This window comes from Littorina saxatilis, linkage group LG17 (genome assembly GCF_037325665.1).
Source record: "Littorina saxatilis isolate snail1 linkage group LG17, US_GU_Lsax_2.0, whole genome shotgun sequence".
NCBI classification, from domain to species: domain Eukaryota; kingdom Metazoa; phylum Mollusca; class Gastropoda; order Littorinimorpha; family Littorinidae; genus Littorina; species Littorina saxatilis.
In genome coordinates, this window is record NC_090261.1 from 61770404 (window position 1) to 61797137 (window position 26734).

Below are 26734 nucleotides of genomic sequence, written 5' to 3' on the forward strand. Positions count from 1 at the left end.
GACTTGTGATCGAGAGGTCGCTGGTTCGAATCCGGGCCGGGACGGACACGGGTCAACTTTATGTGCAGACCCAGAGACGGTATCCATCTCCCACCCCCGTGTCACCACAATGGCACGTTAAAGATCTTGGTCATTCTACCATAAGTGCAGATGGCTGATACCACCTAAACACGCAAACATCAAAAAGCCGCGAGGGCGTAAAACTCGAATCGTATAAACCAATTCATGTCCAATATAGGCAATTAAGACCTGACGGACAATAAGCCCCTTAACATTTCCCATAGGTATTCAGTTCGTGTCTCGACTTCGCTGACCGCTGACCACTCGCTGCGATAGACATAGCCTTGCTTCAGAGTATCGTGATAGCTCCAGGAAAAATTTTGCCCAATCAGATTATGTAGTGAAAAGACTTTGCTCCACATGTAGCCTGTGCAATTTGTGTTGAACCTGTGTTGATGTCGGCAAAGGGTTGAATTCACTGTAAGTAAACGATGATTTTCTTGTTTTGTTTTCTATGCCATTTATTGTGACTTGATCATGATTGTATTACTGCTATGTTTTGTTGATGACTGAACTGATGGAGTATTTGTCTTTCACTGATAGCTGAGGTTACGTCAGGATGTCTAGACATTACGTCATAGTCTGTCAGATCAAACTGTAGACTAAACGATGTTTCCTAGCGACTGTATGGTCTATTGAGCAGTTAGCTTTGGATGCCAAGCTTTCAGTTAAAGATGCTTGGTGAGTTTTGTTTAGCTTTGGCAAGTTCGTGTAAATCGGCCAAATTACAGACGCATCATTGGGTATGTTGATATGATAACATTGGTCTCTTTCTGAGCCGGTTAACTGTGTCAATCGAGAGTATGATGTAACTCATCAAGAGTTGTGCCTTTTCTAAATTTACGATTCACTTGGAAGCACTACTGAAAGAAGCTGCTTTTATTCGAAAGAGCTGTTAGCTGTTCATAAGGAGATTCATGTCGGGAACGGATAATGTGGAACCTGAAGGTTATGGTTATCGGTTTTACGAATCTCGCTCCATCTAATCAGTGCATTGATTGAATTGTGGTATGATTTCTTATTATTGTCCTTTAACATCCTTGTCATTGTTATATTCTGTTAGTTGGGTGTGCATCCTTTAATCTTCTCTCTCTCTCTCTCTCTCTCTCTCTCTCTCTCTCTCTCTCTCTCTCTCTCTCTCTCTCTCTCTCTCTCTCTCTCTCTCTCTCTCTCTCTCTCTCTCTCTCTCTCTAGATGTTATTCTTCTGGTTGCCAGTTTATTCTTCTTGTCTCAGGCTAGGATTTTGAGTTGTTCTCAGTTCAGGTTGATAGAATTGAGTCAGCCCTTGCAAACCTTGGATGTATATAATGTAGGTCAAATACATAGCCTAGCTGCCAGAACTGTAATTGATGTGTCACCACTGACCTAATTTCTGTTGCAAGGCTGATGCTTGTAACATAACTATGCCCCTGTGTTGTGTGTGTTTGTTTGCTTGTGTGTTTGGTTGTTTATGTGTTTGTTGTCCTAGTTGTGTGTTTGTCGTGTGCCTGTGTTGTATTTCTGTGTGTGTTCCCATCTCCCAAATTTTGTGTTTTGAAGAATGACTACCCTCAATTGTTACCTCCCTTGTTGTGGTAGGAAACTGATGTACAGTTTGGTCAGTACATAGTGCTACTTACTGACTTAGTACTTACTGACTTAGTCCATTCAGGACTTTGGTTATTTTTGTATACATATATTGTAGGTCTTTTGTATTCTTTTTACTAGAATCCTTTTGTGTCATTTATGCATTTCCCTCCCGCAGTGGGGCACTGCGGTTATGAAATTAAAGGCCCCTCCTGTTTTTGGAACCGCAGGAGCTTTCTAGTGGTTCCTCTTTCCTGTCATGCTCTCTTTTTCTTCATGAATTTTCTTTTTTCTGCCTTCTTGCTCATTCACCTGTATTTTTTCCAAAAATCTCTTCTCTTGCCGCATGTCGCTTGTCTCGCGATTCATGTATAGTTTAATCTGTTAGTGTTCTGATGTAAGTCCAGCAGTAGATAGGTTAAGCCTATTTTAACATACTGGAAACTGGTAATCTTCCAGTAGGTATTAATTTAGTTTTACTAAAGCCTGCTGGGACACAAGTAATGGGTTAGTGCATTTGTAAACAGGAATCGCTTGACAAGTGGCCCCCTTCATCCCCCCCTTCCTCGTCCTGATATGGCTCTGCGTAGTCGGCTGGACGTTAAGCAACAAATAAACAAACAAATATGCATTTCCCGCAGTGGGGCACTGCGGTTATGAAATTAAAGGCCCCTCCTGTTTTTGGAACCGCAGGAGCTTTCTAGTTTGCTGTTCGGTAAATTTTTGGTTCCTCTTTCCTGTCATGCTCTCTTTTTCTTCATGAATTCTTTTCTTTTTTCTGCCTTCTTGCTCGTTCACCTGTATTTTTTCCAAAAATCTCTTCTCTTGCCGCTTGTCTCGCGATTCATGTATAGTTTAATCTGTTAGTGTTCTGATGTAAGTCCAGCAGTAGATGGGTTAAGCCTATTTTAACATACTGGAAACTGGTAATCTTCCAGTAGGTATTAATTTAGTTTTACTAAAGCCTGCTGGGACACAAGTAATGGGTTAGTGCATTTGTAAACAGGAATCGCTTGACAAGTGGCCCCCTTCATCCCCCCCTTCCTCGTCCTGATATGGCTCTGCGTAGTCGGCTGGACGTTAAGCAACAAATAAACAAACAAACAAACAAACAAACAATTTATGCGTTGTTGTTTGTTTGTTTGTTAACTGTCGGTTTGTTTGTTTACTTGTTTGTTTTGTCGGTATTTGTATGTTTAGTTGTTGTACAGTACAGTTTATTTGTTGCTGTTCTTGTTTGTTTGGTTGGTCATTGGTTGTTCACCGATTAGGCGCTAGAGTATTTGATGTATAACCCATACCCAACAGTCCCTTGTTGATCCTGGCATGAAGTAACTTGTCGGTGATGTGAGGAATGAGATTGAGAGTTTGCACTGTACACGTTGACTTTCTATAAGCTTGTGTTCTGTTGTGCTAGAAACTCGGATAGCGACTTGAACTTACTTGTGTAATTTGCATTTGACTTTCTAGTCATGGTTTGTTCATGTTGTTTTGAACTTACTTGTGTAATTTGCATTTGACTCTCTAGTCATGGTTTGTTCATGTGGTTTTAGGACTGCGGTATGTTGTGTTGTGTCACTCTTTGCTCTAGTACTTATGGTGTTGTGAATAATTATGTAAATATTTCCGCTCTTGTTGGTTACAACATTACTTGATTTTATTGCCTATTTTCATGGCTTGTTTCCTGAAGCTTAATACAATGTTTGACTCACATGCGAAGCAAAAGTGAGTCTATGTACTCCGGACGTCCGGAAAACTTTAACGTTGGATATTTCTTGGACACTATTCAGTCTATCAGTACCAAATTTGGCAAGATGGTGTATGATGACAAGGCCCCAAAAAACATACATAGCATCTTGACCTTGCTTCAAGGTCAAGGTCGCAGGGGCCATAAATGTTGCCTAAAAAACAGCTATTTTTCACATTTTTCACATTTTCTCTGAAGTTTTTAAGATTCAATACCTCACCTATATATGATATATAGGGCAAAGTAAGCCCCATCTTTTGATACCAGTTTGGTTTACCTTGCTTCAAGGTCAAGGTCACAGGAGCTCTTCAAAGTTGGATTGTATACATATTTTGAAGTGACCTTGACCCTGAACTATGGAAGATAACTGTTTCAAACTTAAAAATTATGTGGGGCACATGTTATGCTTTCATCATGAGACACATTTGGTCACATATGGTCAAGGTCACTTTGACCCTTATGAAATGTGACCAAAATAAGGTAGTGAACCACTAAAAGTGACCATATCTCATGGTAGAAAGAGCCAATAAGCACCATTGTACTTCCTATGTCTTGAATTAACAGCTTTGTGTTGCATGACCTTGGATGACCTTGACCTTGGGTCACATGTATTTTGGTAGGAAAAATGTGTAAAGCATGTGAGTCGTATGGGCTTTGCCCTTCTTGTTGTATTATGTTTTCAGGTCATTGCGTGCTTGTTCCACGTGGGGTTAAAACTTAAGTGTGTCAAGGTGAATGATGCAGTGCTTAAGTGTGTCAAGGTGAATGATGCAGTGCTTAAGTGTGTCATAGCGACAAAATGGCGAGGAACGTGAGAACATCTATTAGGAAGGTTACAGGGTTGGACAGCATGAATGGTGGAGAAACAGTAGTTCCCAGCAAGGTTCCCCGTACCGAGGAACGCAGACCTGTAACGGTTGTTTTACTAATATAGGAACACAATGGGGCGACGAAGGCAAAGGGAAAGTCGTTGATATGCTGGCAACGAAAGCGGACGTTTGCTGCCGATGTCAGGGAGGGAACAATGCTGGCCACTCTGTGCACGTGGATGGCGCAGAGTATGCCTTCCACCTTCTGCCCAGCGGAATTGTCAATCCTGACTGCGTTGCCGTCATTGGGAATGGAGTAGTGGTGCATCTACCCCAGATGTTCCATGAGCTTGAGACGAATGAGAAGAATGGGCTTTGCGATATGAAGGACCGACTTGTCATCTCAGATAGGTGTCACATTGTGTTTGACTTTCATCAACAAATGGATGGTCTGCGGGAATCTGGACGTGGGCAGAAGTCGATTGGCACAACGAAGAAGGGGATCGGTCCAGCTTACTCGTCAAAGGCCACAAGAAACGGACTCAGGATATGTGACCTGATGGGAGACTTTGCCCATTTCTCTGAAAAATTTCGCAATCTTGTGGATCAGTACCGCACAATTCCCGATCTGGAGGTGGACGTTGCGGCAGAACTGGCAAAGTATAAAGAGTTGAGAGAGAGGGTCCGGCCACTAGTGCGCGAGACGGTCAGCTACCTGCACAAATTCCTGGAGGCTGGGGACAAGATGATACTGGTGGAGGGAGCCCAGTCCACCATCCTGGATATTGACTTTGGTCTTTACCCGTACGTGACATCATCAAACTGCAGTATTGGAGGCGTGTGCACAGGGCTTGGTATTCCACCTCACGTCATTGGGGATGTGGTTGGTGTTGTCAAGGCCTACCTCACCCGCGTGGGAGCTGGTGGCTTCCCCACCGAACTCGACGATGAGATGGGAAAACTACTCCTGGACCGTGGCCACGAGTACGGTGTGACGACAGGCCGACCACGGCGCTGTGGCTGGCTGGATCTGATCATGCTGTCCTACTCCAACATGATCAACGGCTTTACTGGGCTGGCAGTTACCAAACTGGACATAGGGGATATAGCTCAGTTGGTAGCGCGCTGGATTTGTATTCAGTTGGCCGCTGTCAGCGCGAGTTCGATCCCAGGTTCGGCGGAAATTTATTTCACAGAGTCAACTTTGTGTGCAGACTCTCTTCGTTGTCCGAACCACCCCCCGTGTATACTACATTGGGTGTGCACGTTAAAGATCCCACGATTGACAAAAGGGTCTTTCCTGGCAAAATTGCTTAGGCACAGTTAATAATTGTCTACCATACCCGTGTGACTTGGAATAAGGCCGTGAAAGGTAAATATGCGCCGACATGGCTGCAATCTACTGGCCGTATAAAATTTCATCTCACACGGCATCACTGCAGAGCGCCTACATGGGTGCAACTCTTCCGTCTAGGACGGAATTTCCGTTTTTCTCAGGAGGCTGCAGACGGAAAATCCGTTTTTTTGAAAATTCTGGAGCAAGGCCATTGTGTTTGGGTGGGGGGTTGCTTGAGAGGTCAGCCACCTTTGACCATGCCTGATAGGGACGGTTGTGTAAAGGTGCCAAGAGGGGGATGTCATGTCATACTGGTGAATGTGGCATGTTAAGTGCTGTGTATTTAGCCTTCCTTATATACCCCACTTTCAGGGATTTAGAGACCTTCAGTGGTAGAGAAAATGTGCATTCCTGATCTATGAACCAGTGGTATTTTGCTTCAGATACATTGAGTCCTTTAGAAAGTTGGCAACTAAACAAGCTTGCTTGAAACTTATTTCTCTTTTAATTCAAGCTATGATTCAACAATCATTTGCGAATTTAACTCCTAAAATGAAAAAGCAGCATCAGAAGATTGCATGTGCATGGCAAGGGATATAGAGCTTTCTGTTTTTGTCTTAACCTTCTTCTTTTTAACCTGAGCAGTTAGCCCTTTTGAAAGTATGCAATTGAAACAAACTCAGTGATTTGAAACTTGTTTCTCATTTGGTTGAAGCTATGGTTCAACAATTATTTGAGAATTTACCTCCTGCAATGATAAATTCATAAGCTTCAAGTAAAGAAGTTGTAATACAAGGGAGGTGACTAATTTCCTGTGTTTGTGAAAACTTTTTGTTAGCATGGTAATTTTCCTTTAATTCAGTAAACATTCTTTAAATCAAAGACAAAACTAGGTGATAAAATCAATCACCTTCAGGTTTACAAGATTTTTAATTTGAGCATCTCCAATTTTAAGTTTGTTAGCAAGGAGAGGCTTCTAAAACCCTTCAAATGTGTTGACCTTGTTTTTTGTAGACCCTCTTGCAAGAGTGATGCAACCAAACACCTTCAAGTATAGAGGTTTTTGATGTTGTGCATCCTCCCCCCCCTCCCCAAATTTTGTTGTTGCTGTTTTCAGTTTTAAAACCAGGAGAGGCTCAAATAGCCCCTCTTAAAATGCAAAAATTCATTTTCGACTGGGTGGTTACAAATACCTTCAGCTTTACAAGATTGTTCATATTATGCATATCCGCAAAGCCTGTTTGTTCTGAAATAGATTTAGAGTCAAAAGGGGCCATTCAAATCCTCCCTGAAATGCAAAAATTTGTTTTTGGGTGGGGGGCACTGCCCCCCTGGACCCCCCAGCAAGGGCGCTGCCCCTGCACCCCGCCGGGGCCTTGACGGCCCCTGCCCGTGGACCACGACCTTTTCAGTTTTTTTCATTTTCCAGCAGTTGCACCCATGCGCCTAGAACTGTACCCACGGAATATGCGCGATATAAGACTCATTGATTGATTGATTGATTGGACATCCTGGATGTGTTTGATGAGGTGAAGGTGGGTGTCGCCTATCACCTGGATGGCGAAAAGGTGGAAACTTTCCCAGCCTCTGATGACGACTTGAAGAGGTTAGAGGTGGAATACCTGACCCTGCCAGGCTGGAAAACCAACACGGAGGATGTACGCAAGTGGGAGGATTTACCCAAAAACGCCCAGCGCTATATTGAAGTTATACGGGACAAGCTGAGAGTTCCAGTGAGATGGATTGGCGTTGGAAAGGACCGGAACTCCATGATTGAAATTCCTTGAAGCAGCTATCTTCTTTCCTGCATCCAAAAGACTGGAGAACAAATTTGTTTTCCTTCCTTCCTGAATGGTCAATTTGGTTTTGGGGTTTTGGAGGGAAAGAAAGGATTGGTCGGGGAAGCAGAACCATTGAATGTTGTCTTGTCCCAGTGAAAGAAGTCTATTTTTCTCTACCTGCAAAATCAAATGTTATTGCTATATTCCGTTTTCACTATACAGACCGGATGTATAAAACACCGGATGTATGAAAGTCTGGATGTATGAAAGGGGTAGGCAGGGTCCCGGCAGAAGCTACTCTTTGTTATTACTTAGAATTTTCCGGTTGTATGAAAATCGGATGTATAAAAGTCCGGTTGTATGAAAGCAAATCTCTGGTCCCGAGCAGCACAAATGCGTTGTTGCAAGACCGGTTGTAAGAAAACGAAAGTAGACCCAAGTCACCAAAGTGTGGTAAGAGTAATTTCCCTTCTAACTGCCTGTATCGTGCCATAAGCCTTGATTTGTGTGGTAGCCAGGCTCAGCACATGGTTGTCCAGGAATCACCAGGCTTTCTCTGCATACGTGGATGGAGATGTAGGTGATTATCTCGCTCACAACACCCTCCGACCCCGTTCATGGGGTTCGGATGTAGAGATATTCGCGGCTGTCCTACTCCAACATGATCAACGGCTTTACTGGGCTGGCAGTTACCAAACTGGACATCCTGGATGTGTTTGATGAGGTAAAGGTGGGTGTCGCCTATCACCTGGATGGCGAAAAGGTGGAAACTTTCCCAGCCTCTGATGACGACTTGAAGAGGTTAGAGGTGGAATACCTGACCCTGCCAGGCTGGAAAACCAACACGGAGGATGTACGCAAGTGGGAAGATTTACCCAAAAACGCCCAGCGCTATATTGAAGTTATACGGGACAAGCTGAGAGTTCCAGTGAGATGGATTGGCGTTGGAAAGGACCGGAACTCCATGATTGAAATTCCTTGAAGCAGCTATCTTCTTTCCTGCATCCAAAAGACTGGAGAACAAATTTGTTTTCCTTCCTTCCTGAATGGTCAATTTGGTTTTGGGGTTTTGGAGGGAAAAAAAGGATTGGTCGGGGAAGCAGAACCATTGAATGTTGTCTTGTCCCAGTGAAAGAAGTCTATTTTTCTCTACCTGCAAAATCAAAGTGTGGTAAGAGTAATTTCCCTTCTAACTGCCTGTATCGTGCCATAAGCCTTGATTTGTGTGGTAGCCAGGCTCAGCACATGGTTGTCCAGGAATCACCAGGCTTTCTCTGCATACGTGGATGGAGATGTAGGTGATTATCTCGCTCACAACACCCTCCGACCCCGTTCATGAGGTTCGGATGTAGAGATATTCGCGGCTGCCACACTCCTTCAAACCACCATTGTGGTGTACATAGCCACTTCCGAATGCTCGCGGGGATGGCTGCCACACCCACCCCTTTTCCCGATAAATGGGGTAGACAGGTCCGAGGAGAACATTTACCTCCGAAATCTCTGTGGCCATTTTGAGCGGGTGGTGTCCACAAAGGTAGTCTAAATGAGGATGCCCTGAAAACTTCCTCACCAACTGATTTTTATCCAGATTCTATAGCTGTCAACGAGTTGTTCTGTTTAATTTGTTTCTCCATTCAATCATTTTTTTTAACCTGTTACAAATTCGTCACGAAGACCCATAAAAGCCCAGAAGGCATTTTTGTTACATTTATAACCAGAGACATTGGTCATGGATGTGAATCAGTTATCTTTTTATGTGTTTTTTTTTATGTTGTTGTATTTTATTTTGTTGTATTTTATGTTGTTGTTTTTATGTTCTTGTTGTTGTTTTTATGTTGTTGTTGTTGTTGATTTTATCCATTAAACTGATTTTATGTTTAACTCATCTGTTTTGTTTGTCTATTCAGTCATTTTAGCCTGTTATAAATTTTTCATGACTGAAGAGCCATAATAGCCCAGGAAGGCATTTTTGTACAATTAGAACCAGAGGCATTGATCGTGGGTGTGACTCAGTTTTTTTTATGTTGTTGTTTTAATCCATTAAACTGGTTTTAAGTTTAACTCACTTTTTTTGTATTCAGTGCGCGCGCGTGTGTGTTTGTTATAAATGTGTGCGTTTTGGAGAGAGAGAGAGAACTCAGAAAATGTTATTTGCTACGCCAACGGTCATTACAAAGCTTCCACGACCAAAAACATTGTCAAAAGCGCAAAAGGGTTGTGGAGGGAATACACACAATACAGTTGAGCCACACACACACACACGCGCGCGCACGCACGTACGCGCGCACACACACACACACACAGAGGGGGGGGGGCGGAGAGTGCACGGCCTTATGCAAAGCAGAACAGTTCCTTACACAAACAGTTGCTCTTTCTATCGGTTGTCCTGACTGTGTCAGTGTATGTAAGTACTTGTACTTTTCCACTTGTTATTCACAACCCTTTTCTTCTAACAAGGATATGTATCAAAACATTTAAACATAAAAAAAACAAATATATACAAAAATGATATGATAATGAAAAAAAACCTACTTTTATCAAGTAACAGACGCGTGGCCGGATGTATGAAAGTCAATCCACAATATTTTCATACATCCGGTTAACCGGATTTAGTAAAGACCGGATGTATGAAAGACAAAAAGTGGGTCCCGACGACTTTCTTACATCCGGTCTCGACTGTACAGTCGTCTCCGCTTAGCTCGTCCCTCTCGGGACCGAAAAATTCGCGACGAGCTAACCGGCCGACGAGCTAAGCAGCGGACGAGGTAAACGGAGTCCAATTTCCCTGGGGGATATGCTGCGACGAGCTATCCGGCGAATTCGTCCAGACCAATATTAAAAGCACATAAACACTTGTAAACGGGTGTATCAGGTTCTGAGTTAACTATCAATCTAGTAGATCATCCTCGAATAGCCCTTTGTTCACAACATGACATTTTACCGTGTCTACAAACCAGAAGTAATCCTTTCATCACCATGGAGTAGGAGCTATGATGTGCAATGGTCAAATGACGAATTTCTGTTCATAGACTCGGTAAGATGTTGATAGAGTTTATATTCGTTTCGCATATTGGGTTTGTAACATGTGTTACTATGAAAATAACAGAGAGATAGGCAGAAGAGAGAGAGAGAGATGTAAACCATGAAACAGAAAGCACATTTCTTGGGATTTTTTTTATTAAATCCAAAAATAAGCAGTCCAATGAGAAGAATTTTAAATGAAAAACCAAGTAAACACGGCGCCAGAAAAAAGTTAAACACACACAAACACACACGCAAAAAAAAGTACTAACTCATTTGCGTGCTTACATACACACACACACACAAAACACACACACACACCATTTTCAAAAACATGCACATCAAAAATTGAAACAAAGTAGCAAAATCAGATAAACAGCGCATGTTTTCTTCTTTGACATTCAATTCGAAAAGTCTGGCAGTTTATGGAACGTTCTTTTGTTACTGTCATCCTGTCAGAAGACGTCATCGCTGACGACACAATGTCGTTATGACGAGCTATCCGGCGTAAATGACGTCACACCATGCCTTGGGACTGGAAAGTTTGGTCGAGCAAAGCGGCGGACGAGCTAACCGGCGGACGAGCTAACCAGCTTAATTTTACAGATACAAAGAAGGACGTCAGCCCGGGGAAAAAATATGGCGACGAGCTAAACGGCGGACGAGCTAAGCGGGGTCGAGCTAAGTGGAGTCGAGTGTATTTATTTTTACAATAACTGCATGAGACATCGGGTCTACAGAAGTCGCTTGTTCATTCCAATGCTTGTTATTCTCTCAGTCACATGCAAGGAGATTGGTTACGCATAACTCATTTACTCTATTGCACATGTCATATATGCATTAAGAGAGCTTACTTCCCCTTGTTTTTCAGATCCTAAAATAGCTCTCTGCTTTGTTAAAAACTCGTTGCATTGATTAACATTTGCTAATAATCAAACTTGGTTGAAGTTACAGGCAACATTCTCAATCATTTTTGGACAGACTGTAAAAGTGGTCTATGAAAACCTCACCAGTGGAGGGAAATACAACTGCAGCTCCTCAGATTTTGGAACAAAGTGCACAGTGATGACATTCAGTCTAACTTCACCTAAATCACCTATAAACAGCTTTATCACTTAAACGCCACCTACCTGTCACGGAGCGCAGCTTTTTTGCCCAAAGATGTGAAGGAGACACCGTCACCATCATGGAGCGAACAGCCACCACCGCACAGCACCGTCACTGAAGCGTTCAGTCACTCAGGGTGAGGATTCACAGACCTGTCCGCCCACCGCCGATGTCGTGGTCACAGTGTCACATGGAAAGTCACAGATCACAGTCACAGATCAGAGCTCAGGTCAGTCACAGATCACCTGCGCCTGGCGCTCGCCCGACAGTATTGTGACCATGAAGGTGTACCGACGTCCGACGCACCAAAACGGAGCCCTGTCGTCGTCCGTTCCTCTCAATCAATCAATCAATCAATGAGGCTTATATCGCGCATATTCCGTGGGTACAGTTCTAGGCGCTCTGCAGTGATGCCGTGTGAGATGAAATTTTATACGGCCAGTAGATTGCAGCCATGTCGGCGCATATTTACCTTTCACGGCCTTATTCCAAGTCACACGGGTATGGTAGACAATTATTAACTGTGCCTAAGCAATTTTGCCAGGAAAGACCCTTTTGTCAATCGTGGGATCTTTAACGTGCACACCCAATGTAGTATACACGGGGGGTGGTTCGGACACCGAAGAGAGTCTGCACACAAAGTTGACTCTGTGAAATAAATTTCCGCCGAACCTGGGATCGAACTCGCGCTGACAGCGGCCAACTGAATACAAATCCAGCGCGCTACCAACTGAGCTATATCCCCTCCTCTGTGGCGGAGGCCACACCACAATGACAGCCTGAGTTGCCTCGTGCACCTCAGTCCTCCAGTCAAACAGAATGCCTGCAACAAATTAACTCCATCGTAAACTGCTGCTACAATCAAACCTTGGGGATGGGATGGGGAGGTGCACAATTCTCTATATTGTGTTTGCTTAACGCCCAGTCCACCACGAAGGGTGATATCAGGGCGGTGCTGCTTTGACATTTAACGTGCGCCACACACAAGACAGAAGTCGCAGCACAGGCTTCATGTCTCACCCAGTCACATTTTTCCGACACCGGACCAACCAGTCCTAGCACTAACCCCATAATGCCAGACGCCAGGCGGAGCAGCCACTAGACTAGGGCGGGGATATAGCTCAGTTGGTAGCGCGCTGGATTTGTATTCAGTTGGCCGCTGTCAGCGTGAGTTCGATCCCAGGTTCGGCGGAAATTTATTTCAGAGTCAACTTTGTGTGCAGACTCTCTTCGGTGTCCGAACCCTCCCCCCGTGTACACTACATTGGGTGTGCACGTTAAAGATCCCACGATTGACAAAAGGGTCTTTCCTGGCAAAATTGCTTAGGCACAGTTAATAATTGTCTACCTATACCCGTGTGACTTGGAATAATAGGCCGTGAAAGGTAAATATGCGCCGAAATGGCTGCAATTACTGGCCGTATAAAATTTCATCTCACACGGCATCACTGCAGAGCGCCTAGAACTGTACCCACGGAATATGCGCGATATAAGCGTCATTGATTGATTGATAGATTGCCAATTATAAAGTCTTAGGTATGACCCGGCCGGGGTTCGAACCCACGACCTCCCGATCACTGGGCGGACGCCTTACCACTAGACCACCGTGTTGCGGTAACTCTCTGTATCGCATCATTATTCTCCACAGCAACTCAGTAACAGGCAGGTTTTTTTTTCCCTGCTGTAATCTAACCCTCTGACTTTTTGCATAACTTTCTATTTCATGCATAAAGTAATTTGAATTGCCATTTGAGTTACTACATAGATACATGTTTTTTTCTTACATGGGATTTAGAACAAAAACATTGGCGAGGCCATTTCAAAAACGAATGCCAGCAAAAGCGAGACCAAAACAATGGCAACCGAAGGCATGCCTTTTCTGCGATCAACGAAACAAATGTTGAACTTTAGCGTTGTAAATTCATAGCTCAAAATTCATTGGCATTGTTGACCTACTTTTGATACGAGTCACTAAGATCAAAGCAAAGAATAATTATATAATCGTGAAATTAAATGACAAATTGAGCCCCAAAATAAAGCATAATTAATCAATTTGGTCACTTGATCGAGATAAATCTCTACCCGAGTTGTCTCCCATTACAGAAATCGCCTACGTAAGATCGACAGAGTTTTCTCCCTTTCTGGTTGCGACGACGTTTCCCTTTAAAACCACATATACAAAGGGAACGCTTTCGTACATTTCAATCCGGGTAATCCATTCATAACTTGTAACAAATCTTGAACTTTAGCGTGTTAAATTCATAGTTCATAATTCAGAGGTATTTTAGTCTCCAAATTTGTAGAACCTGCACCTGTAATCATAATTTATTTTAGATCCCATATCAGGGCGGTGCTGCTTTGACATATGACGTGCGCCACACACAAGACAGAAGTCGCAGCACAGGCTTCATGTCTCACCCAGTCACATTATTCTGACACCGGACCAACCAGTCCTAGCACTAACCCCATAATGCCAGACGCCAGGCGGAGCAGCCACTAGATTGCCAATTAGGTATGACCCGGTCGGGGTTCGAACCCACGACCTCCCGATCACGGGGCGGACGCCTTAGGCCAAAAAAAATAATAGGTGTGGTTACGGGAACATAGCCCAAAAAATAGCGTAGGAAGGTAGGCAATCACTTTTTTTTTTTTAACTTTTTTTTCTAATGTGTACAAATTAAACCTACTTGACAGGGAAATAAGTGTGCGACTCGGGCGCTTTCGCTTTCATAGCGTTTTCTGCACTCGTTTTCTTGTGTGTTTTTTGTTTTTTTGACAAATGTAATAAAAAGTTATAGGGTCGGCCCCTAAAAATAAGGTAGGTCGGGTTACCGTAACCACACCTATTTTTTTTTAGGCCTTACCACTAGGTCAACCGTGCCGGTTTTAGATCCCTTTGAAGTTACGGAATGAACTCTGATGAACTGTACGAATGCATTTCGTTTACATGGGTCAAAGAAAGAATTATCCGTATGAGCGGACAAGGGAGACAACTCTTTCGTGTAAATGATGTCCCATGGTTGACAACGTACGCTACTTTTGGTGCATTTTCGTCGATTGAACAACCAAATTAATTAATTATGCTTAAAGGCACAGTAAGCCTCCCGTAAACCATCACAGAGCTCCCCGAGCGTCTACATATAGTACAAGCATACTTCCATTTGAACCCTCACCGAACGGGAACATCCTGGCTGCTTTCTGTCGAGCGTGAGAAATTTTCAAAGAATTTATTTTCGTAGACTTGGCCTCAACAGCAATGGCGCCTCGTTTTGGTTTCTTTTAAGCCACACAGGTCTGTTCCGTTGTTTTTATCTATTTTGTAATTCTTATTTTCACGTTTAAGCCACTGCGACGGCCTCGATATTCTTATTCCGGTAGCGTCGAGTGGAGCTTGATACGGGTCATAGCATGGGGAGCTTAAACCTGTGTAGGCTGTAATCATAGGCTATATAAGTTGAGCTGTGAACGTGATAGCCTTGGCCCGTATACTCAGTTAAATGCTCCATACTAAAGCTCAATAAGGTGCACCCACCCACCCACCCACCCACCCACCCACCCTCTCTCTCTCTCTCTCTCTCTCTCTCTCTCTCTCTCTCTCTCTCTCTCTCTCTCTCTCTCTCTCTCTCTCTCTCTTTCTTCCAACTTCAGGCCCTTCAAGTTCAAGCGTTATTATTCTGGTTTGTTTCGTTTTGGTTTCATTTTTCATTGCTCATTTTTCTTTTTCATTTATCTCCCTTTCCCCCTTCTTTTGCGCTTGGAGGACATCATCTTCTCTGATAAGTCGTTTTGATATTTGTATTGTTGTTTTCATTTTTTTTTTTTTAACCTGTTGAAGACCATTAGGTCGAAGCGTTGTTCATTGTCATTTGTTTGTATATATTTCGTTGCGAGTCCAGAATATTAGGTATTACTCTTAGTCGTGTCCCTTTAAGTAGGCTACATGCAGACAGACAGATCTAGATCTAGTGTCTCGCTTTCTTGCACAGTGTCACCTATGCTTACTGTGTGTGTGTGTGTGTGTGTGTGTGTGTGTGTGTGTGTGTGTGTGTGTGTGTATGTGTGACGGAGTGATTGAGTTTGTGTTACTGTTTGTCTATTTCTTACTTGAGCCTTGAAGGCTTCGCCTCTTGTTTTACATAAACAAATTTTTTTTTTAAAAATTCGCGATCTGCACTTTAGCGCATGTTTGGTACAGTTTTCTGTTTAAAGACGAACAGTCTCATACCATTATTTTACATATTAATAACTTGTTCCAAGTTCCAAGTTCATTTGGTAGTCGGAATTCCTGTTTTAGTTAACAAATGAGGAGTTTTGTAGCTGCTACAATTACTGTGATTTCCTTTCGCAAAAGGCCACATTTTCAACTCTAAATTCCTAAATTTTCAAGATTTTTCCGGGGGGCGTTGCCCCCCTAAACCCCCTACAGGGGCGCTGCTCCTTGACCCCGCCGGGGCCTTGGCAGCCCCTGGACCCCGGCCGATTTCAGTTTTTTTTTAACAAGGCAATTTTCATCCCTGATTATGCATACATGTTGTAGATAAGAATTTCTGTTCATCTTTTGCTGTGTGGATCAGGCCGTGGGGTTTCCTTCTTGATTAACATCTTTTTTTTCCTGTAATGCTCTTGTGATGCTGTAAAAGTAATGGGGGACAAATGTAGTAAAACTTGTGTGTCTTGAGACGTTCTTGAACCCTTGTTATTTTGTTTACAGATGCACTTCATCTTCAGACACAAGAATCCCAAGACTGGTGAAATAGAGGTAAGGACATCCAGATGGCTCTGTTTGTTGCTTTCTTTTCTTGTGCTGTGTATGCGTTAAGTTCTGATGCAGCAGTGCAAGTATCATGATTTATGATATAACAAGTGAACCTTTACTGGAAACCCTGTGTCTCTGGTGATGTCCATCTTAGTGGAAGGCTTGTGAGCTGAGATGTCTGTCTGATGAGGTAAGCAAAGTCCAGACATTTCAAAGATGCTTTTTTGTACGATTAAGCTTAATCGGAATTTCTGTGTAAGGTTGAAAGTAGTTTTGATAAGTTCCAGTGAGGTTGAATGTGAAAGATTAGCTGACAAGCATGTACATGTATGTTTTCAGGAGAAGCATACCAAGAAACCCACAGCCAACATTGACAGCTACTTTACCGGCAGGAAGACACATCTCTACACATTAGGTAAGTTGGAGATATCAATGGCTCCCCACAGACGCTTCTAGTTCTACCAGAGGGTTCTGGGACCCTCAATTTTAGCAGAACTTTAGTGGGTCCCAAAACAGCTACATCTGCAGGGAATTTGAACAGCCAGATTTTCACGCAAAAATGGCATTGGTGCTAGCAGTAGGCCTATCAGACAATTGCCGGTTACTTCATAAATGAATTTGTTTGAATTTTCTTTTTCATTGAAGACAGTATTTTAGCAAAGGGTGTGTTCCTTTTATTGACTGTCCTAAGTTTTTTTGTTTTTTTTTAATACGTGTGTTTGTGTGTGTGTATTAGAGAGAGAGGGAGGGGGAAGGAACCACAGGTTGAGGCATTGAAATTGTGTGTAAGGCCAAATAAAAAAATTGTCTGTTTCTGGTCACCCGACCGACCCTAAATTTCGGCGCCGACCCTAAACTTTTTTTTTCCAAACTCAAATATTTTTTTACATTTAGTCAAGTTTTGACTAAATGTTTTAACATAGAGGGGGGAATCGAGACGAGGGTGAGTTGTCTGTCCTTGCGCTGACTACAGCTGCATTACCTGTCTCGATATTTGGATAATTTTCGTGTTGATTTCCAAGGATTCTTGTGTTGTATGTTTGCAGAGTGGTGTATAAGAGTGTATTGAAGCTAATTGTGAACCTGTCTTGTCGGAATAAGTGAATTTGTGAGTGCTATTGGTGTGAATTTGTGTGATCGTCTGTCCACGTGTTAGAGCGGCCATCTTTCCTTCCCGGTCGTGAATCAGCTAAGTGCTTTTGTTCTGTTTTGTTTCCCTTGTTTTCGTTGCTCTCTACTTGCTGTTTTGTCTTGTTTTCGTTCGTTGGTGTTTGTCAACGAGAGCTTGTGGTTTTATTCTGTTGTCCTTGTCAACGTTCTGTGGGTTGTTTTACTGCATTTGATCTCAGTGTTAGTGTGTATCTCATCCGTCTGTGTTGTGGTGTTGTGGTTGAGGCGCTTTCGGACTTCCCGTGTCATCCTAGACCGTAGCCTGTCGTAAATTATAGTGAACTTAGTGTGTTAGTCTTTTTGCTGCTAGATTGCTTAGACTGTTGTTATTATTTTGTTAGGTTAGAGTGTTTCTCTTTCTGTAAACGTAGTCTGCCTTATGCGTTAGCGTGTACCTTAGTGTGTACAGTGGCCTTTGTTCTGCCCAGGCGTCATAGTTGGTAGCCTGCTAGACTATTGTTGTTGTTCAGTCAGCTGTAGCTACACTGACCAGCGCCTGCGTGCGATGAGTCACAGAGTGAGTTGGCCCTTTTCTCACTGTTCTGCCCGCTTATACAATAGGTAGGGGATTGTCTTCCGAGATGTACCCTCAGAGTACATTCTTAGGTGTCATACATTGCGTGAGCTCTCTTTCTCTCTCTATCTCTCTCTCTCTCTCTCTCTCTCTCTCTCTCTCTTCTCTCTCTCTCTCTCTCTCTCTCTCTCTCTCTCTTTCCACTCCCCTCTCTCACTATGGCGATAGGTTCCCCCCTCAACTACCGTCCCACCGACGCTGCTAGACTGCGCCTGCCACGGCCTCTATACCTCCATCTCAAGGAGCTGGGAATCCTGCATAGACCACCAACCGTAAGGGGCTGTCGCGCCGGCCGCTCGCAGCGTCTTCGAACCGCACAGCAACTTGCTGCCCTCAACCCTTCTCCTACCTCCACTTCTCTCACGCCCACCACCCCCACCCAATGTACCACTACCCCTCCCCAGCATCCCCCCCCCACCCTTTCTCTGCTTCCTTCTATCCCTCCCTATTCTCCCACCACCCCTCCCCATTCTCTCACCACCCCTCCCCATCCTCCCATCACCCCTCTCCCTCACCTCCCCACCCCTCCCCTTTCTCCCACAACCCCTCCCCAGCACCCGCCCACCCAAAATCAGCACCCACCCACTCATTCCAAAAACACCCTACACCTCTGCCTCCTCAACTCCCAGTCAGTAAATCCAGAAGGCAAAGCAGATCTGATAGCAGACTACATTATAGAAAACAAGTTAGACGCCCTGTTCATCACCGAGACGTGGCTGCGACCTGGTGATGACCCCAAGATCAAGCAGCTGACCCCCGCAGGGTACAAGACAGTCTCCTTCCCCCGCCCGGCTGGGCGTGGTGGAGGCATCGCCGTCGTCTACAAGGACCACATGCATGCTGCAGCGTCCTTTTCGGACAGCCTCCCTTTCTCCCACATCACCTTCGAAGCTGTGGAGATGACGGTCGCCACCACCACCACCCTCACCTTCCTGTGTATATATCGCCCTCCCCCTAACACCAAGAACAAGCTGAAGGACTCTACTTTCTTCGACGAGTTCTCCCAAGCCCTCGACCACTACAACGTGACGTCCCATAGCGCCATCGTCCTCGGTGACTTTAACATCCACTGGGACTGCCCTGCCAACTCTGACACCAAGCGGGCCCGTGCGCTGTTGGACAGCTACAGTTTGGACCAGGTCGTTCCTTTTCCCTCCCACTCCCGTGGCCACATCCTGGATTGGATTGTCACTCGACCCTCGGACAATCTGGTCTCCAGCCTCGTCGCCAACGACCATCTTGTCTCCGACCACACCGCCATCAACTTCCTCGTCAACATCACCAAGCCAGCACAGAAGCGGAAGATGGTCACACGTCGCAAGCTACGAGACATTGAGACAGATGCTTTTGGAGACGAAGCTGCCCTGCTGCTTGCCCAGCGAGACCCGTCCACTGACCCCGCCCATTTCTTCAGCTTGACTCTGCGCCAGCTCCTCGACAAACACGCCCCGCCATCTCTATGCGCAGTCTCTGAGCGACAGCCGGCTCCCTGGTTCTCTGAGGACATCACAGCCGCCAAGATCGAGAGACGGCGAGCGGAGCGTGCATGGCGACACTCTGGCCTGGAGGTTCATAAGCAGATTCTCAGGGATGCGGTGCTTCGAGTCACGCAAGCCATCACTGCTGCCAAGATCGAGCACTTCCACGACTGCATCGTCAACGCCTCATCATCCAGGGAGCTGTTCTCCATCATGTCCTCTCTCCTGGGCTCCTCCCCCGCTGCCCCCTTACCCACTGCTCACCCACCACAGGATATCCCGGAGTTATTCTCGGAGTTCTTCAAGGACAAGATTGACAAGCTTCGGAAAACACTCGATCAGCAGCCCTTCGTCCCGTCCCCACCCTCCCCTTCCTTCTCCGGCTCCCCCCTCACGTGCTTTCAGCCTGTCACTCAAAACCACGTCAAGCGACTCATCACCAAGACGGCCATCAAGACCTGCGAGCTAGATCCCCTGCCAGGCTTCCTCTTCACCAAGTGTCTGGACAAGCTCCTGCCGTCTATCACAGATATCATCAACATATCCCTGGCCACAGGCGTCGTTCCCGACTGCTTCAAGTCTGCCGTTGTCCGCCCACTCATCAAGAAGCCCGGCCTTGACGTCAACGAGTTGAAGAACTACCGTCCTGTGTCCAACCTGCCCTTCCTCTCCAAGCTTCTGGAGCGTATCATCCTGGAGCAGTTGAGCGCCCACCTGTCTCGGAACTCGCTGATGCCAGTGTACCAGTCAGCGTACCGCCCTCACCACAGCACCGAGACGGCGCTCCTGCGAATCACCACGGACCTCCTGAACGCAACAGATAGCGGTCTCGTCTCTGCCCTTGTGCTGCTGGACCTTTCCGCGGCCTTCGACACGATCGACCACCAGCTACTCGTCGATCGCCTCAGTTCCACGTTCGGCATTCACGACACCGCCCTCTCTTGGTTTAGGAACTACCTCCAGAACCGCTCTCAGACTGTCACCACTGATTCGTTCTCTTCTCAGCCTGTCCCTGTCCGCTTCGGCGTCCCACAAGGATCTGTCCTCGGCCCTGTCCTTTTCACCCTGTACACCCAACCCCTCTCCCTGGTCATCGAACGCCACGGCCTGAACTACAACTCCTTTGCCGATGACACGCAGCTCCAGAACAGCGCCAAGCCGGAGGACGTTGACGATCTCCTTGGATCCATCTCCAGTTGTTTCACTGACATCAAGAACTGGATGACTGAGAACAAGCTGAAGCTGAACAGTGAGAAGACGGAGGCCCTTCTCGTTGGAACACGACAGAAGATTGCTTCCCTCACTGTGACCGACCTCCAGCTGGATGACGCGACTGTTCCATTCTCCCCTGCTGTCAAGAGCCTTGGCGTCTTTCTCGACTCCACTCTCTCCATGCAGACACACATCTCCTTCATCATCAAGACCTGCTTTTTCCACCTACGACGCATCGCCTCCATCCGTCGCTACCTCACCCACGACGCCTGTGTCAAGCTGGTTGTCTCCCTCATCTTCAGTCGTCTGGACTACTGCAACTCCCTTCTGGCTGGCCTCCCCGCCTCATCCATTCATGGCCTACAACGAGTCCAGAACGCCGCTGCCAGGCTGACGTTGAGGAAGACGAAGCGAGACCACATCACCCCCCTACTTTGCTCCTTGCACTGGCTCCCTGTCAACACCCGAATCTCCTACAAACTGTCCATTCTGGTCTACAAGTGTCTCAACGACTCTGCTCCCGAGTACCTTCAATCCTCCCTGGACCTGTACACCCAGCCCTCCGACCGTCCCCTTCGTTCTGCTACTGACCCTCTCCGCCTCCACATCCCTCGCTCGAAACTCGCATCTGCTGGTCAGCGTGCATTTCCCTCCGCGGGCCCCTCCGTCTGGAACTCCCTGCCGCTTGAGCTTCGCCAGAGCCCCTCTCTTGACGCGTTCAAGAGTAGGTTGAAGACTCAGTTCTTCCCGTAGCTGGCTGCGACTTTCATGCTCGACGTGATGTGTTGTGCCCCAAAAGACATTCTTGTGCTGAGCTCTGTGAGAGGTGTTTTCTTTGTGCTTAATATTATTTTGTTTGGACCTAGCTATTGATGTGTACATTGTTGTTAAACAGTTGTTTGTTTACCAGGGTTTGCTAGTGTGTGATAGGGTTCGTGTCCGTCTGAAGATGTTAGTTTCTTTGTTAGGCCAAAAAAAAAAAATTGTCTGTTTAGGGTAACCCGACCGACCCTATCGATTTGGCGCCGACCCAAAAACTTTTTTTTGATTTCAAAAAAAAAAAAGAAAAAAAAAGAGGTAAAAATGCTAAAAAGAGACATTTGGCGTTTCTTTCTCTCCCTTTCTCTCTGTTTTATTTATACGTTAGTTTTGTAACATGTATTCATCAAATATAAGAAGTGAATGTTCAGCCAACATAGCATTTACACAAAAAAAATAAATAAATAAATAAATAAATAAATTACCTACCTACCGACCCTACTTTTTTTGGTCATGTTACCCTAAACAGACAATTTTTTTTTTTTGGCCTTAGTCCTGTGTTGACAACTCTTCGACAAGCGCTTAGAACTGTACCCACGGAATACGCGCTATATAAGCTTCATATTGATTGATTGATTGATTGGTGTATGTGTGTGTGTGTGTGTGTGTGTGTGTGTGTGTGTGTGTGTGTGTGTGTGTGTGTATCTGTCTGTCTGTCTGTGTGTGTGTAGAGCGATTCAGACTAAACTACTGGGCCGATCTTTATGAAATTTGACATGAGAGTTCCTGGGTATGATATCCCCGGACGTTTTTTTCTTTTTTTCGATAAATACCTTTGATGACGTCATATCCGGCTTTTTGTAAAAGTTGAGGCGGCACTGTCACACCCTCATTTTTCCATTAAATTGATTGAAATTTTGACAAAGCAATCTTCGACGAAGCCCGGGGTTTTGTATTGCATTTCAGCTTGGTGGCTTAAAAACTAATGAGTGAGTTTGGTCATTAAACATCGGAAACTTGTAATTAAAATTATTTTTTTTATTAAACGATCCAAAAACAATTTCATCTTATTCTTCGTCATTTTCTAATTCCAAAAACATATACATATGTTATATTTGGATTAAAAACAAGCTCTGAAAATTAAAAATATAAAAATTATGATCAAAATTAAATTTCCAAAATCGTTTTAAAAACTATTTCATCTTATTTCTTGTCGGTTCCTGATTCCAAAAACATATAGATATGATATGTTTGGATTAAAAAAAACGCTCAGAAAGTTAAAACGAAGAGAGGTACAGTAAAGCGTGCTATGAAGCACAGAGCAATCGCTACCGCGCCAAACAGGCTCGTCACTTTCACTGCCTTTTGCACTAGCGGCGGACTACGTTCAGTTTCATTCTGTGAGTTCCACAGCTGGACTAAATGTAGTAATTTCGCCTTACGCGACTTGTTGGGTTTTTTTGGTGGTAAAGGACAGGGTGAGAAAATGAACAACAAAAACGTGTGAAAACGAAAGTCCGCTGACGATTTGTAAATGTGTTGAGTGTCTTGTCTCTATGTATAGTGAATCCAGTCTCTTTGCGCGATTTTTAAAGTTAGTTTTATTGGTCTACATTTGGGGTAAAAAAAATAAATTAAAAAAAAAAAAAAAAATCCCTACCTACCGACCCTATTTTTTGACTCACATGCGAAGCAAAAGTGAGTCTATGTACTCACCCGAGTCGTCCGTCCGCCTGTCCGGACGTCCGGACGTCCGGACGTCCGTCCGTCCGGACGTCCGGACGTCCGGACGTCCGTCCGTCCGGAAAACTTTAACGTTGGATATTTCTTGGACACTATTCAGTCTATCAGTACCAAATTTGGCAAGATGGTGTATGATGACAAGGCCCCAAAAAACATACATAGCATCTTGACCTTGCTTCAAGGTCAAGGTCGCAGGGGCCATAAATGTTGTCTAAAAAACAGCTATTTTTCCCATTTTCCCATTTTCTCTGAAGTTTTTGAGATTCAATACCTCACCTATATATGATATATAGGGCAAAGTAAGCCCCATCTTTTGATTAGGGGCCCGGGTAGCTCAGGTGGTAGAGTACTGGACTTGTGATCGAGAGGTCGCTGGTTCGAATCCGGGCCGGGACGGACACGGGTCAACTTTATGTGCAGACCCAGAGACGGTATCCATCTCCCACCCCCGTGTCACCACAATGGCACGTTAAAGATCTTGGTCATACTACCATAAGTGCAGTGCAGATGGCTGATACCACCTAAACACGCAAACATCAAAAAGCCGTGAGGGCGTAAAACTCGAATCGTATAAACCAATTCATGTCCAATATAGGCAATTAAGACCTGACGGACAATAAGCCCCTTACAATTTACTATCTTTTGATACCAATTTGGTTTACCTTGCTTCAAGGTCAAGGTCACAGGAGCTCTTCAAAGTTGGATTGTATACATATTTTGAAGTGACCTTGACCCTGAACTATGGAAGATAACTGTTTCAAACTTAAAAATTATGTGGGGCACATGTTATGCTTTCATCATGAGACACATTTGGTCACATATGATCAAGGTCAAGGTCACTTTGACCCTTATGAAATGTGACCAAAATAAGGTAGTGAACCACTAAAAGTGACCATATCTCATGGTACAGGGTGACACGAAAAAAACAGATCCCACCAAAAGTTTAATATTTTCTGAAATAATCAGCCGATTCTTTTATTTTTTCAGGTGAGCCAAGCTGAAATGATGTTCTAACAGCCCACCAAGTTTGAGCTTCAAGATGTCATGGACAACGGAGCATAAGACATTTATAGTCGAGGCCTATTTTCGCCGGCGAACAGATTTGCTCGGGCTGCGCACAACAGACTCTCTGACTGAATCAATATTCCTCGGTGTCCTTGCTGATTTAGGTCGACCAGAGTGGGATCCCCTGTTAGGGTTTTTACTATTGAGGTTATTGACAGTCCCATGGTCTCTGAACTTATCCCTCCATCCATAGATAACTGATTTAACAGGAAAGTCTCTACGTCCAAACTGTCTTTTGAATTCCAGTTGAGCAGCGTGGATAGAATTCGACCGAAAATAGGCCTCGACTATAAATGTCTTATGCTCCGTTGTCCATGACATCTTGAAGCTCAAACTTGGTGGGCTGTTAGAACATCATTTCAGCTTGGCTCACCTGAAAAAATAAAAGAATCGGCTGATTATTTCAGAAAATATTAAACTTTTGGTGGGATCTGTTTTTTTCGTGTCACCCTGTAGAAAGAGCCAATAAGCACCATTGTACTTCCTATGTCTTGAATTAACAGCTTTGTGTTGCATGACCTTGGATGACCTTGACCTTGGGTCAAGGTCACATGTATTTTGGTAGGAAAAATGTGTAAAGCAGTTCTTAGTGTATGATGTCATTGCTAGGTTTAGTTATTTGGTCATGTCAAGGTCAAGCATGTGAGTCGTATGGGCTTTGCCCTTCTTGTTTTAGCCATGTTACCAGAAACAGACAATTTTTTTTGTGGCCTAATTATGTACGATACCAACAATTGCACAGTGTGGCAGTGACCTTTAAGTACATTTTCACTGCTGATATGATAAAGTCAAACAGACAAACTTATATTCAAAATTCTCTGGCATTTCCGCAGGAAACATACACCACAAGTGACAGAACTTGAACATGACACCATGTGACATTTTCCAACCTTGTGTGAAAGGAGGATTAAGAAGAGAGGTCTGGGTTTGTTACGTGGTTGAGGTATCATTAAATGCATTCATTTGTGCCCTGGGTTTGTGTGCAGTGGTGAACCCAGGCCAGACGTTTGAGATGCTCATCGACAACGGCCTCGTCAACAAGGGCAGTTTGCTGACAGATGTCAGGTAGGTAGCACGACTTGGGGACACGTACACAGGACATTGATCTGCTCTGATACCAAATCTTGATTTGTGTGTGTCACTGTGTGTGTGTGTGTGTGTGTCACTGTGTGTGTGTGTGTGTATGTGTATGTGTGTATCGCTCTGTGAGTGTGTGTGTGTGTAACTGCAAGAGAGTGTAACTGTATGTAACTCTGTGTGTGTATGTGTATGTGTGTATCGCTCTGTGAGTGTGTGTGTGTGTAACTGCAAGAGAGTGTAACTGTATGTAACTCTGTGTGTGTATGTGTATGTGTGTATCGCTCTGTGAGTGTGTGTGTGTGTGTAACTGCAAGAGAGTGTAACTGTATGTAACTCTGTGTGTGTATGTGTATGTGTGTATCGCTCTGTGAGTGTGTGTGTGTGTAACTGCAAGAGAGTGTAACTGTATGTAACTCTGTGTGTGTATGTGTATGTGTGTATCGCTCTGTGAGTGTGTGTGTGTATAACTGCAAGAGAGTGTAACTGTATGTAACTCTGTGTGTGTATGTGTGTGTGTAACTGCAAGAGAGTGTAACTGTATGTAACTCTGTGTGTGTATGTGTGTGTGTAACTGCAAGAGAGTGTAACTGTATGTAACTCTGTGTGTGTATGTGTATGTGTGTGTAACTGCAAGAGAGTGTAACTGTATGTAACTCTGTGTGTGTATGTGTATGTGTGTGTGTAACTGCAAGAGAGTGTAACTGTATGTAACTCTGTGTGTGTATGTACTTGATGTTAAGATTTGAGAATTTATTAAAGGTAATGGCATGCTTTTGCAGTCCCCCCGTGAACCCTCCCAAAGAAATTGAAGATCCTAACGACAAGAAACCTGCTGACTGGGATAACAGGGAAAAGTGAGTATCGGCACACATTTTTTATCATGGTTTGAGTGAGTGTTTGTGAGAAGAAGATAACTTTTTTTTTTTACTAACACCTGTAGAAGAAGTTAACAATAACATACTGTGCTTTGGAACTGGTTGTATCTTTGAAAATGAAAATGTTGGTTTAAAAGTGAAATGCCTTTTCATTGTTTTATTTTCCTCTATGTTGTATTTGCTTGAAAAGCAGCAACTTTTGTATCATGCAAAACCATACTTGCTGCAAGGATATTAGACAAAACTGTCAAAAACATATTCACCAATTTGTGAAATTGTTTGTAAACTCATGTTTGTCATGGCTAGATTCCGAATCTAGCTGGATAGAATCAGAATTCTAATCTCATCCAGAAGTTTACTGGATAGAACTGCCGACCTGGCTACACTCAGAATTCCAGTCTCATCCAGAAGCTTGATAGACAAAAAGCATTATAAGATGATTAGTCATTTATTGTGCCAAGGTACCCTTTTCCTGAATAAGCTCATGCGAACTTGATTCTGTAAACGTTGTTCAAGTTGAACTGTTTGAATTGCATTTGACAAGTAGTCACTGTTACTTTGTCACATCGCTGCACTTGTCTGAATGTGGTGCTG

At 44.3% G+C, this 26734-nt stretch overlaps 1 protein-coding gene, 1 long non-coding RNA gene and 1 pseudogene across 2 annotated transcripts in view; 2 read left to right on the forward strand and 1 right to left on the reverse strand.

The window, feature by feature from the left end:
- LOC138952013 (uncharacterized) overlaps positions 1-26734 on the reverse strand; it is a 259836-nt gene that overhangs the window by 12330 nt on the left and 220772 nt on the right. The gene's annotated exons all lie outside the window — the stretch shown is intronic.
- LOC138951994 (adenylosuccinate synthetase isozyme 1 B-like) lies at positions 1002-9361 on the forward strand (annotated as a pseudogene).
- Positions 16017-26581, forward strand: LOC138952008 (calmegin-like). The gene is made up of 4 exons (XM_070323587.1): positions 16017-16187; positions 16524-16599; positions 25172-25250; positions 26045-26581. Exons 1-4 carry the CDS (start codon positions 16140-16142, stop codon positions 26121-26123), a joined length of 282 nt encoding a protein of 93 aa, XP_070179688.1. The 5' UTR covers positions 16017-16139; the 3' UTR covers positions 26124-26581.